The sequence below is a fragment of the Chiloscyllium punctatum genome, chromosome 2, assembly GCF_047496795.1.
Source record: "Chiloscyllium punctatum isolate Juve2018m chromosome 2, sChiPun1.3, whole genome shotgun sequence".
NCBI classification, from domain to species: domain Eukaryota; kingdom Metazoa; phylum Chordata; class Chondrichthyes; order Orectolobiformes; family Hemiscylliidae; genus Chiloscyllium; species Chiloscyllium punctatum.
The window spans coordinates 62,878,251-62,890,337 of record NC_092740.1 but is presented as its reverse complement, the minus strand read 5'-3'; the positions used below and the strand labels follow the sequence as shown (position 1 = coordinate 62,890,337).

Genomic DNA, 12,087 nt, shown 5'->3' with positions numbered 1-12,087 from the left:
AGAGAGAGAGAGAGAGAGAGAGTACTTCCAAATAAATCTGTTAGACTATAACGTGGCATTGTGTGATTTTTAACTTAAATAATGATGTTCTTCTGTCCAAGCATAGCCCAGCAAATTAGTTATATAATTAATTCATGTTCTTTTGTCATCTTCAAATTATCCTAAAGTTAAGAATACTCTTTTATAAAACATTATTTTAGGTGCTACTTGTGTAATTGAATAAAAAAATTAAGAATACTTCAAGTCTTGTTCAATTCTCATCCTACCGTTTGCCATCTTTGCAGTCTTTTTTGAAGAGTTTGACACATTCCAGTAAGCTGCATCAGTTCAGCTTGTGAAATTGGTACTTCAGCTGTGGGACTTTCGAACATTAATAAGGATCTGTGGAGAGGCCAAACATTTATCTTGTATTATAAATGCTTTTCCACTTGTTAAAGAACATTTTGAGAGCTATGAATAATAATAAATTAATTATGATAAAAGTTTTGATTCATTGCTCAAAGAGGTACTACTTCCCAAGCATGAGATAATATTCACCCTACAGAATATAAATGTTTATACTTATTCATCTTATCATTTACAGCAAATAATTAGTTAATTTCTAACCCTGTTATATTAAAAAGTAACAAGCTAAACAATGGCCCAGACAGTTCAACAGAAAGATAGCCAGTTTGGAAGAGAATTGTAGCTCAGGTTAAGGTTCTGGATGAAAGTTTGCTCACTGAGCTGGAAGGTTCATTTTTAGATGTTTTGCCACCATACTAGGTAACATCATCAGTGAGCCTCTGGTGAAGCACTGGTGTTATGGATCGCTTTCTATTTATTTGTTTAGCTTTCCTTGGGTTGGTAGTCTCATTTCCTGTAGTGATGTCACTTCCTGTGGTGGTGATGTCATTTCCCTGTTCTTTTTCTCAGAGAGTGATAGATGGGATCTAAATTCATGTGTCTGTTGATAGAGTTCCGGTTGGAATGCCATGGTTCTAGGAATTCTCATGTGTGTCTCTGTTTGGCTTGTCCTGGGATGGATGCGTGTCCCAGTCTAAGTGGTGTCCTTCCTCATCTGTATGTAAGGATACTAGCGATAGTGATAGATAATGGGCCTCAGATTAGTTTCACTGGTCGGCGCAACATCGAGGGCCAAAAGGCCTATACTGCACTGTAATGTTCTGTGTATGAGCAATAGTAGGCAATTTGGTTCATCAAGTGTGCTCCGCCATTTAAATGAGATCACAGCTGATATGATAATCCTCAACTCTACTTTCCTGCCTTTTCCTTATAACCCTAGATTTCCTTACTGGTCAAAAAATGTGTCTACTTCAATCTTGAATATACTTAATGAACCAGCAGTGACAGCCTTTTATCTTAAAGAATTTCATAGATTCAAGATATTCACAAGAAGAAAATCATCTCATTCTTAAATAGATGTCCTCTTACTGTGAGATTATATCCTCTGGTCCTAGATTCTTGCACAAAGTAAAACAGCCATTCTGTATCTAATTTGTTAAGTCCCTAAAAATCTTATATGATTCAATAAAATCTGCACCCATTTTCTAAACTCCAGTGAGTACATGGCCAGACTACTCAAAATTTCTTCAACAATCAATCCAAACCCAGAATCAATCTGAAAACCTCTGGTCTGTGTTCAATGCTAGTATATATTTCTTTAAATAAGGGGACTAAAACTGTTCACAGTATTCCAACTGTTGTTGAATCAGTGCCTGATATAGCTTCAGTTGGATTTCGCTACCTTCATATTCCACTATCTTTGAGAAAAAGGACAATCCAACCTTCCCTTTTACCTGCTGAACTTGGATGGTAAAGTTTTCTGATTAGTGCAGGAGGACCCTAAATCTCTCTATAATACAGCTTTCTGCAATCTTTCTCCATGTAAATAACATTCAGATCCTCTATTCTTCCTACCAAAGTGTATTTACTGCACATTCTCCCACATTAAATTCCATCTGCAAAGGTTTTGCCCAGTTCCTTAACCTGTTGACATCCCTCTGCAGGCTTATTGCATCATCCTTACCAGTTGCCTTCTCATCTACAAACAATGATACATTCACTTCCTTATCAAAGTTATTTACATATTGTAAATAATTGTGGCACCAGCAATGATCTCTGGCACTCCTCTAGTTACAGGTTACCATCCTTAAAACTCCCACACTTTTTCCACCTCAGTCAACTATTAGTTAGCCAATTCTCTATCCATGCTAATATATTTACCCATAACACAATGGGCACTCACCTTATTCAGTAACTTAATGGTCAGTACTTTATCTGTCTTACTTGCTACTTCTTCAAATAACTAATAAATTTATCAAATATGATTTCCCTTGATGAAGCCACGCTAACTGATTACTTTATATAATTCCAAATAACTGCAATGTTTTCTCAATGATAAATGTTAAGCCAACTGGCCTATGCCTACTTTTTTAAAAAAATCATAGAAGTCCTACAGTGTGGAATTAGGCAATTTGGCTTAAACAGTCCACACTAACCCTCCGAAAAGCATCCCACGCAGACTCAATTCCCCCACCCTATTCCTGTAACCCTGCATTTCCCATGGCTAATCCACCTAACCTGCATATCTCTGGACTTTCCCTCGCTTTCTGAATAAAGGTATTACATTGGGCAATTTTCCAATCCACTCAGACTTTTCCAAAATCTAAGGATTATTGGAAAATTATTTCCAGGCATCCATGATATCCAAAGCTGCTTCTTTAAAGTCTTAAGATGCAACTTCTAACAACCACCCTTGAAAGGGGCAAAACAGACATGTCAGAATAGAATGGACTATAAATGAAGCAATGGGCTGGAGAAATTCAGCAGATCTGGCAGCATTAGTCAAAAGAGAAACAGAATTAATGGCTAGAGTTTGGTATGACTGCTCTTTGAATTTGAATTCCATTGAAGGGGCATACTGGACTTGAAATGTGCACACTGTTTCTCTCTGCACAGGTGCGGCCAGACCTGCTGAATTTCCATAGCACTTTGTTTTTATTTCAGAGTCCCAGTATCTGCAGTATTTTGCTTTCATAGACTGAATTATGATATCTGGTGAGTACAAAGGGCTGACATTCACTACTCAACAGCAAGACACCCCTTGTGGATATCATCCTGAACTCCGGATATACTGTGTTCTTACCTCTGAAAAACGTACAAGGACAGGCCAGTTTCAACTCTGCTGGAGTGTACTAGTGAATATCATAAATGCAAATGCATGAACCCTGGCTGGTATACACGAATGCACTCAGTTCTCAGTCAAAGAATTATACTCTGTATTACACCTATGTTGCAAGTGACGGTTCTCTCTCACCCAGAGTGCTGCAAATAAGCTAGAAAAGGAAATACGGCAACAAAAACAATCATTTGCACCCAGAAAGCTAGAATTCAATCATAATCAAAAGGAATTAGAACTATAGAATAGCAATCAATCTGCAGAAGTAAGGGTTATGAAACCGACTGATCCAGCATCAACATCAACACTGGTGGTAACTTCCACTCAATGGCCACAATTTTCAACGATCCATTCTTCATGAACAATTCAGAGACTTATACATATGACACTTTTCATTTACTTTTATCTTTTGGGTTCACTTCTTATTTCTAATCTGTGTATGTGTGCGTTGAATAGGATTTTTTCTTGTGTCTCGTAATAAGTAAACTCACTGCTTGTTAAAATGGTTTCTATAAAAACGTGAGTTAACTTGGGTCTGACAGAAAGGCATCCACAAGAGAAGGAGTCCTTTTTAATGAAACCTTATTACAACCAACCAAAGAACTGGGAGAATAAAATTGGGAAGCCAATTCATATCTCCTTACCCAGGAGAGGAACACATTGGAATATTTTGCCTGGGACCATAACAAATTGGGGATCATTGCCTGGGGTCTATGTACAACAACCACTGAACATTTCAATTGTGGATTTTCAAAGATTGGCGCTGTAGGGTGCTTCTACCCTACAGCAACACTGTGTCAGTAAACCTTGTTCAATTGTCCATTGCTTGATCATGGCTGCTGCCTGGCGATTTCTTTTTGGATAACCATAGCACTCCTTATTGCTGGCTCCTACCACCTCCAGGATCCACTCAGGTTACGGCTCAATGGAACTATTCCTCATGACTGGTTGAAGGGTCTTGGCCTTCCTCCCCTCTTCATGACTGGGTTTGAATCATCTACTCCCCTCCCTGTGGTCACGGCCAGGACTGGAGGAAGCTTGCAGCATATTGTGACTTTCGGCTAGTAGGCAGTGGGGAAGCGATGACAGGTTTTGCTTGGTTGAAGGGCTGAGGGTAATGGCCATTCTGGATGACATTCAGTGGCTCTCTTGTGTTGATCAACTGACTGTTGACTACAGACTGTTGCAGAGGTCCCTTGGTTTCAGCTGTAATATCCAGGAAGGCAGGGAATTGCTGAGCTCAATCACGGTTTACGCCTAAAGAGGCAGACTGGATGGAGTGTGGCAAAGAACAGAGTGGTGGCTGCCAACCTCAACCTTCATTGTCAGTCACTGGTTGGCACCCTGCAGGGAAGGGCCAACATATCCAGGAAGATCCTGAAGGCAGTTGCAGCTTGTGGAAATTCTGTCAAACAGTAAATAGCATGCAAGAAAGTGGATGACAACTCCAGAGCATAGTCTGATATGTATAGGGGTCCCTTGTGAATCCCTTAGGCAGTGGTGCTACAACAGTACAGACCACAAGTCAGAAAGCTGAAAGCACCCTCAAGTTTGACACAGGGAAATGATTCATGCAGCGTTGTAACACTAGGATAGGTCAAAAATCAGAAGGTTGGAAGCGGCATCAAGTCCGAGAGGAAGAAAGAGATGGAGGTCATACCAAATTGGTGCCAATCATGACAGATAATGTATTGCAATAAACAATGATAAAATATATCTTACACCCTCAAACGTTTAGACACCAAAAAAACTTTCAAATATATTTCAGATTGCCAAATGAAACAAAAAAGTAAAATAAAACTGCACAAAAAATTACCACGAAATAACTATTTTCACACCCACTTTTCCTTCACAGTACCTATTTTTTGCTCAAAGTTTAAAGTATTTGTATTTCCAAGAGAGCAACAAAAGAATGAGTTTCCTCAATAATGGAACAGATGGGCCCAGTAAAGAAACAATGTAGGTAAAAACAATGACTGCAGATGCTGGAAACCAGATTCTGGATTAGTAGTGCTGGAAGAGCACAGCAGTTCAGGCAGCATCCAAGTAGCTTCGAAATCGACGTTTCGGGCAAAAGCCCTTCATCAGGAATAAAGGCAGTGAGCCTGAAGCATGGAGAGATAAGCTAGAGGAGGATGGGGATGGGGAGAAAGTAGCAGAGTAGGAAATGACCTGGGAGTTGCAGTGGGAGAGGGACTCCCTGAGATTCTTGTAGAGAGAGGAGGAAAACTTCTTCAAGGCAGGCATCCTTGCAATGGATTCGCAGTAGGGTTAAAATCAACTCGGTAAAAACAATGACTGCAGATGCTGGAAACCAGATTCTGGATTAGTGGTGCTAGAAGAGCACAGCAGTTCAGGCAGCATCCAAGTAGCTTCGAAATCGATGTTGCGGGCAAAAGCCCTTCATCAGGAATAAAGGCAGTGAGCCTGAAGCGTGGAGAGATAAGCTACAATGTAGTCCATCAGAAAGGACTCCATTCTTTGCCCTAATATCTCCTTAGCAAAACTTATGTTTTTATATAAAATATCCTATTTCTCTCAAGAAATACAGCTTTACATTTTGTATAGTGTTTACCTGAATCGTTTGTTTAATAGTTCCAAAGTATTTTCAATCTCTAACATCAGAGCAGCTCTTGAACTCAGTGCCTCTGTAAGTAACACCACCTATTTAAAACAATACAATACAAATCTAGAGATTACCAATAGATCGAAAATCACTTAATAATCAATATTAATAATAAGATGCACAATAAAGAAATCTCAGTTAGAGACACTGATCTAGTGATATTGAATATAAAGAAATAAACTGCATAACCATCTGAACACTGAAATCAGGAAACTTTAGTAAGGACTCTTAAATATAATTATTTAAGTTGAAACACAGTTGTTTCCCTGTTCACAGACCTCTTTCCATGCAGAGGGCATCACATTGAAACTGATTTTAATTACTGCAAGTTCCAATGCAAAATGTTGCATAATTGAAGCTGACCACAAAGTCAGGCCATAAATTACTCACACAGAACTTGCAAAAAACGAAAGTTCAATTTACATTGATAATCAGAGCAAAATTAAACAAAGAATACATTTAAGGATAAAAATATATAGCAAAATTGCCCAAGGCATTTAATTTAAGACCATATAAGGCCATAAGAAATAGGAGTGGAAGTAAGGCCATTTGGCCCATTGAGTCCACTCCATCATTCAATGATGGGCATTTCAACGCCACTTACCCAATTTCTTGCATCAATACTGACAGGATTTTCTTTTTATCTCTAAATATCAAAATTATTAATTATTTCAGTTAAACTTGAAGAAAGTAAATTTGATCCAAACTAATTAAAGTCAAAACTTAAATACGGTTAATTATAAAGCATTAAGGGCATTACTGGCTGGGGTGTAGTGCTAAAACGAGTTCAGCAGCAATGATGATTGAGGAACATTGGCAAACTTTAAGAAATTCAGTAATCACTCACTAATGAGTATTAGTGTACACCTAGACAATTCTGCGTCACCGGTCATGGATCTGTGGGTTCTTGTGTGGCTGAGTCTAATCCTAGAGCCGCACCTCCAACCACACATTTGACAGGTGTTTCCAGGAAGTGCAAGTGCTCCTTGGTTTTGAGATGATTTAAGAAATAGTTTATGTCTCACAGCAAAGATATATTCCAGCTAGGAAGAAGGATTCGAGGAAGGGGATAAGCCAACTATCCGTAACTACGTAAGGTACAATAGCAACAAAAACAGACATTGCTGGAAAAGCACAGCAGGTCCCTGCTGGTCTTCCAATACAAAGTTCTGAGGAAGGGTCACTCGACCTGAAACATTAACTCTGAACTCTCCACAGGTGCTGCCAGATTTGCTGAGCTTTTCTAGCAATTTTTGTTTTAGTTTCTGAGTTACAGCGTCTGTAGTTCTTTTGGTTTTTATTTAAGTTAACGAAAGCATCAGATTGAAAGAAAAAAACACAAATCAAAGGGTTGGAAAAGTTTTAAAAGCCTAAAAAATATTTTAAAAAACGAAGAGGGAAAACAATAAACTTGAGGGTAAACTTGAAAGTAATATCAAGATGTACAGCAAGAGTGAAATTTGATATATAAAAAAGGAAAAGAGAAGCCCACGGTGAATTTAGGTCCCTTGGAAATACCAAGTTTGCGAAATATTAATGGAGAAACAGGAAATGACAATGGAATTAAATAAATACTTGAATATATCATAATAGAAGACACTAATAGCATTCCAAAATTACTAAATATTCAAGAGGAAAAGAAGAAGAAAGAAAAAAGTGTAAAGCTATCACTAGAGAAAAAGTGCTAGGGAAAATAATGAGACTAAAGACTGACGCGATATATTCTAGAATATTAAATGAAGTAGCTACAGAGACAGTGGACGTACTGGGAGGGAAAGGGAAAACAAAATGTCAACTCAAGTAAAATTGTAATAAATGTCTGTATGCTACTATTTTGAGCAAGTAATGTAGCTTAGGAAAAATAGTGAACAAACCCAACATATTAATGTTGCAATTAGCACCCAGTTTGCCATCTACGCCATTTCAAATTCCAGCAGCAATAACAAACTCCATCACAAAATCGAAAATAAAACTCTAATATTGCCTTAGAAATTACATTACCTGTCTCTCCAGCTGCATTACTTGAGCCTTTAGTAGAGTTACGCGTCGTTCATCATAGTGCCCATTCCATTTTTCTTCCAGTAGTTGCAGATATTGCAATCTTCAAAGAAAAAAGCAAATAAAACTTCAACAGAAATTACAATCTCTTTTGGAAATTACAGACAGACTTAAAAAAAGGAATTCATTACTTCAAGGAACATTTTTTGTTATTTACTTGAGTTGATATTTTTTGTTATTATAACTAAAGTTGAAGAGGTACAACAAGTCCTTTTTAATCCCACTCCTACACTGGTTATAACAAGTTTTAAATTTAACAAGTGGTCCTATGTCCAATTATATAGGTTTTGGATTATCTCTGATTTAGTAATATGAACAATTCAGCCAGTTTTTTCTTTAGTCAATAAAGAATAACTAGTTTATTGCAAATAAAACTTGCTCAAACATACAAAGATTGAAAAAAGGTTTACATTGTTCATGATAAATATAATTTACATTCTAACACTGTAATATGAGACAAATAAGGGTAACAGTCAAAACTAGGGTCAAACACCACACAAAGCACATCAGTTGCAATTCAGCAATCAGTGATTAAGACGAATTCCACAGGTTTTTCAGTAAAAAGCCACAGATGCTATTGACACTATATTGACAACATATCTTAGATTTCACAAGGGATTCCAACTGCACACATTGATGACCTGGCCTTGAACTTCATCAAGAGCTATTGTGTCATGAACTGCCTTAATTACTGTACATCTTCTGGTGGCTCACTTTCTATTCCTGGGACTACCCTCCCCACGATTCTGGAAACCACAGTCCAGCAGTTACTGACAGGCTTAACTCCTGTTTTTTAACAAAAGTCGAGCTTCACTAAGCTCGATTTGGATTTCCTTTTGCTAAGCTCTAATCTTGCTCAATTTTGCAAAGCCAAAACTGTTTATGTGTTTCCTTCACCCTTGCTCACAGCTGCACTGAACTACAGCTTCTTCTGATCTACCATAGCTTCCAGGACTTTTACTGAGCCTTCACTCCAATATTTGTTCCTGCCTGCTAGCTGCTAGAAATTCTTACTTAGTTCTCTCAGAACTATCTAATGATAGTTGCATAAGTCCCAAATATACTATTAATTATGCATTTACTGACTCCAGAAATTTCTTCTCAAGTTCTGACTGCACAGAGCCAACAACGCTATGTTACCTCATTAGCAATGCAGATTCTATGTTTTTTCGGCATGAATCCTTTCTCTGTTTCTATCTGTTTTTTTGTCCACCTAATTGTGATCCTGCTACAGCTCTTCAGTAATCCATAGACTGTTTTGATTGGCCAAGTGGAAACCTCGCCAATACCCTGCCCTTATTTCTGAGCTGTACTGAATGTAACTAATACTTTTGAACACTAAAGTGCAGCAATGCCTTAGAACTGTTTGTTCCCTAACCATGTTCAGTGAGTAATTGCTTCGCAGCATAGAAAGCATAAGCTTAACCTGTCCAACTTCTCATAATAAAATCGATTCAGTGCAGTTATCTAATTAGTAACATCCTCTGACATGTCTGCAATGCATTTGTGTTCATCCTTAAATAGAGGCTAAAATTATACACAATATTCAAAATATGATCTCACCAATGCCCTGCATGACAGAAATATAACAATCTTAGTGTTACGTTCAACTCTTCTCATAATAAAGGAGAATATTCCAATAGCCTTCTTGTCACCATGTTGCAACTGCATACGACAAAAGGAAGCAGTTAATTGTATTGTTAAAATTGAATAGGAGCATTATTAATTTTTTTTATACATTCATGGGATGAGTGCATCATTGGCTAGGTCAGCGTTACTGCCCATCCCTAATTGCCCAGAAAGTAGCTGAGAGTTAACCACATTGCTGCAGGATGGCAATTTCCTTCCTTAAAGGATATTAGTGAACTATTAGATTTTTCCTGACAATCAACAATGGATTCAATAAAACAAAAGCTTATTTACCATCTCAGGTCAACGTAAAAGATCCACCTCTAAAAAGAAATAACTCAAGTATGAAAAAGCTAAAGGAATACCAGAAATTATCTCCTAAAAGAACAGAAATGTAAATGTGAAACACCAAAAACCAGGGCAATGAATATCATGCCCTCTCTGTACTAGGCAAGATATAGGACTCCCTGTGATTGCAATATATTGAGGTATGTAGGAAATGTAATAAAAAAGTTTGTTGAATCTTTCAGTACTACAGCAACCACTAAATCAAAGATCCCACCTCCAGTGCCTTCTAAGGCAACGTTCCAAAGTCACAAAACCCTCAAGAGAAACAAAACTCCTCACCTTTGTCTTAAAAGAACAACACCTAATTTTAAAACAATGTCCCTGGATTCCAGACTGACCCACAACAGAGAATATCCATCCCATGTTGCCCTTGTTATAATCATTCAGGATCTGATACTCAACCAAGTCACCCTCACTCTTCTAAACTCCAGTGGATATAAGCCTAACCTGTCCAACTTCTGATAGTAAACTCCATTCAGTGCAGTTATCAATTTAGTAACATCCTCTGACATGTCTGCAATGCATTCACGCTCATCTTTAAATAAGGAGGCTAAAATTATTCACAATATTCAGAATATGGTCTCACCAATGCCCTGCATGACAGAAGTGTAACATTCTGGCTGTTATGTTCAATTCTTCTCATAGTAAAGGAGAATATTCCAACAGCCTTCCTGATAACATGCTGTAACTGCGTACTAATGTTTTCTGAGTCATGCACTGTAACACCTAAACTCTCTGCATCTCAAAAGTCGGCAGTCGTTCTCCAGTTAACTAATACTCTGCAATTCTGATCTTCCTGCCATTTAAGAGTTTCACATTTTCCTACATTATACTCCATTTGCCAGATTTTTGCCCAGTCCTCAATCAATCTATGTCCTTCTGCAACTTCCTTCTTTACAAGATACCTTCCTAACTATCTTGACACTGTCTGCAAATTTAACCACTAAGGTTTTGCTCCTTTCAGGGGAAAGTGAGGACTGCAGATGCTGGAGATTAGAATCCAGAGTGTGGTGTTGGAAAAAACAGCAGGTCAGGCAACATCCGAGGAGCAGGAAAATTGACGTTTTGGGCAAAAGCCCTTGCTCCCTTCATCCAAGTCATTGGTGTAAACTGTAAAAAGTTAACATCCCAGCACAGAACCCTGCAGGACTTTGCTTGTTGTATCCTGCCAATCAGATACACATCCATTTATGCGACTCTCTGTGTTCTGACAGCCAGTAAAGCAACCAATCTTCTATCCATTACCCCCTACACCATGAACTTGCATTTTCCACAATAATGTTTGATCTGGCACTTTGTAAAATGCCTCTGGAAATCAAACTACAGTACATCTCCATGTTGCTTTGTCCACATGTAACTCCTTGATTGGTTAAGTATGTTTGCAGTTGATAAAACTATACTGACTCTGCCTGATTAACTTAAATTTTTGTAAGTCAGCAACAATAATCTCTTTAATGATCAATTCCAACACCTTTCAAATGACATGTCTAGCTAACTGGCCTGTAGGTTCTGTTTTCTGCTCCCTCCCTTATTGAACAGAGGTGTTGTATTTATTACTTTTCAGTTCAATGGAATCTTCTCTTAATTTGGAGAATTTTGGAAAATTAACAGCAACATATTTACTACATTAGCAACCACTTTTAAGATCCTTGGGCAGCACGGTGGATCAGTGGTTAGCACTGCTGCCTCACAGCACCTGCCTCAGGCAAATTGTCTGTGTGGAGTTTGCACATTCTTCCAGTGTCTGCGTGGGTTTCCTCCGGGTGCTCTGGTTTCCTCCCACAGTCCAAAGATGTGCAAGTTAGGTGAATTGGCCATGTTGAATTGCCCATAGTGTTAAGTGCATTAGTCAGGGGTAAATGTGCATTAGTCAGGGTCTGGGTGAGTTGCTCTGGGAGGGTCGGTGTGGACTTGTTGGGCTGAAGGGCCTGTTTCCACACTGTAGGGAATCTAATCCTAGGATGAAGTCCATCTTATTCTGAGACTTGTCAGTCTACAGCTTCATCAGTTGCTTAATACCTTTTCCCTTGTGATTGTAATTAACTAAGTTCTTCTCTCCATTCCACCTCATGAGTTAGTTATTATTGGAATGATTTTTGTATTCTCCATAGTGAAGGCAGACACTAAATATTCATTTTATCTAATGCCTTATTATCTACTATTAACTCTGCAGCCTCATTCTCAAGAGTAAATAAGGTGAGTGTTAGTTCTCTATTCCTTTATAGATACCTGCAGACACTCTTCC

The 12,087-nt window shown here is 38.2% G+C and overlaps 1 protein-coding gene across 5 annotated transcripts in view; it reads right to left on the bottom strand.

The window, feature by feature from the left end:
• The window catches only part of LOC140484720 (uncharacterized), a 144,784-nt gene that overhangs the window by 94,979 nt on the left and 37,718 nt on the right, over positions 1–12,087 (bottom strand). For 4 of the 5 annotated variants that reach the window (XM_072583494.1, XM_072583484.1, XM_072583513.1 and 1 more), the window contains exons 4-6: positions 7,809–7,908; positions 5,757–5,845; positions 267–381 (exon numbers count right to left, since the gene is read on the bottom strand). In XM_072583494.1, coding sequence (XP_072439595.1) covers positions 267–381; positions 5,757–5,845; positions 7,809–7,908 — 304 coding nt within the window. Of the gene's footprint in view, positions 1–266; positions 382–5,756; positions 5,846–7,808; positions 7,909–9,428; positions 9,472–12,087 lie in introns of those variants that run through there. The other variant, XM_072583503.1, reaches the window with a different exon arrangement.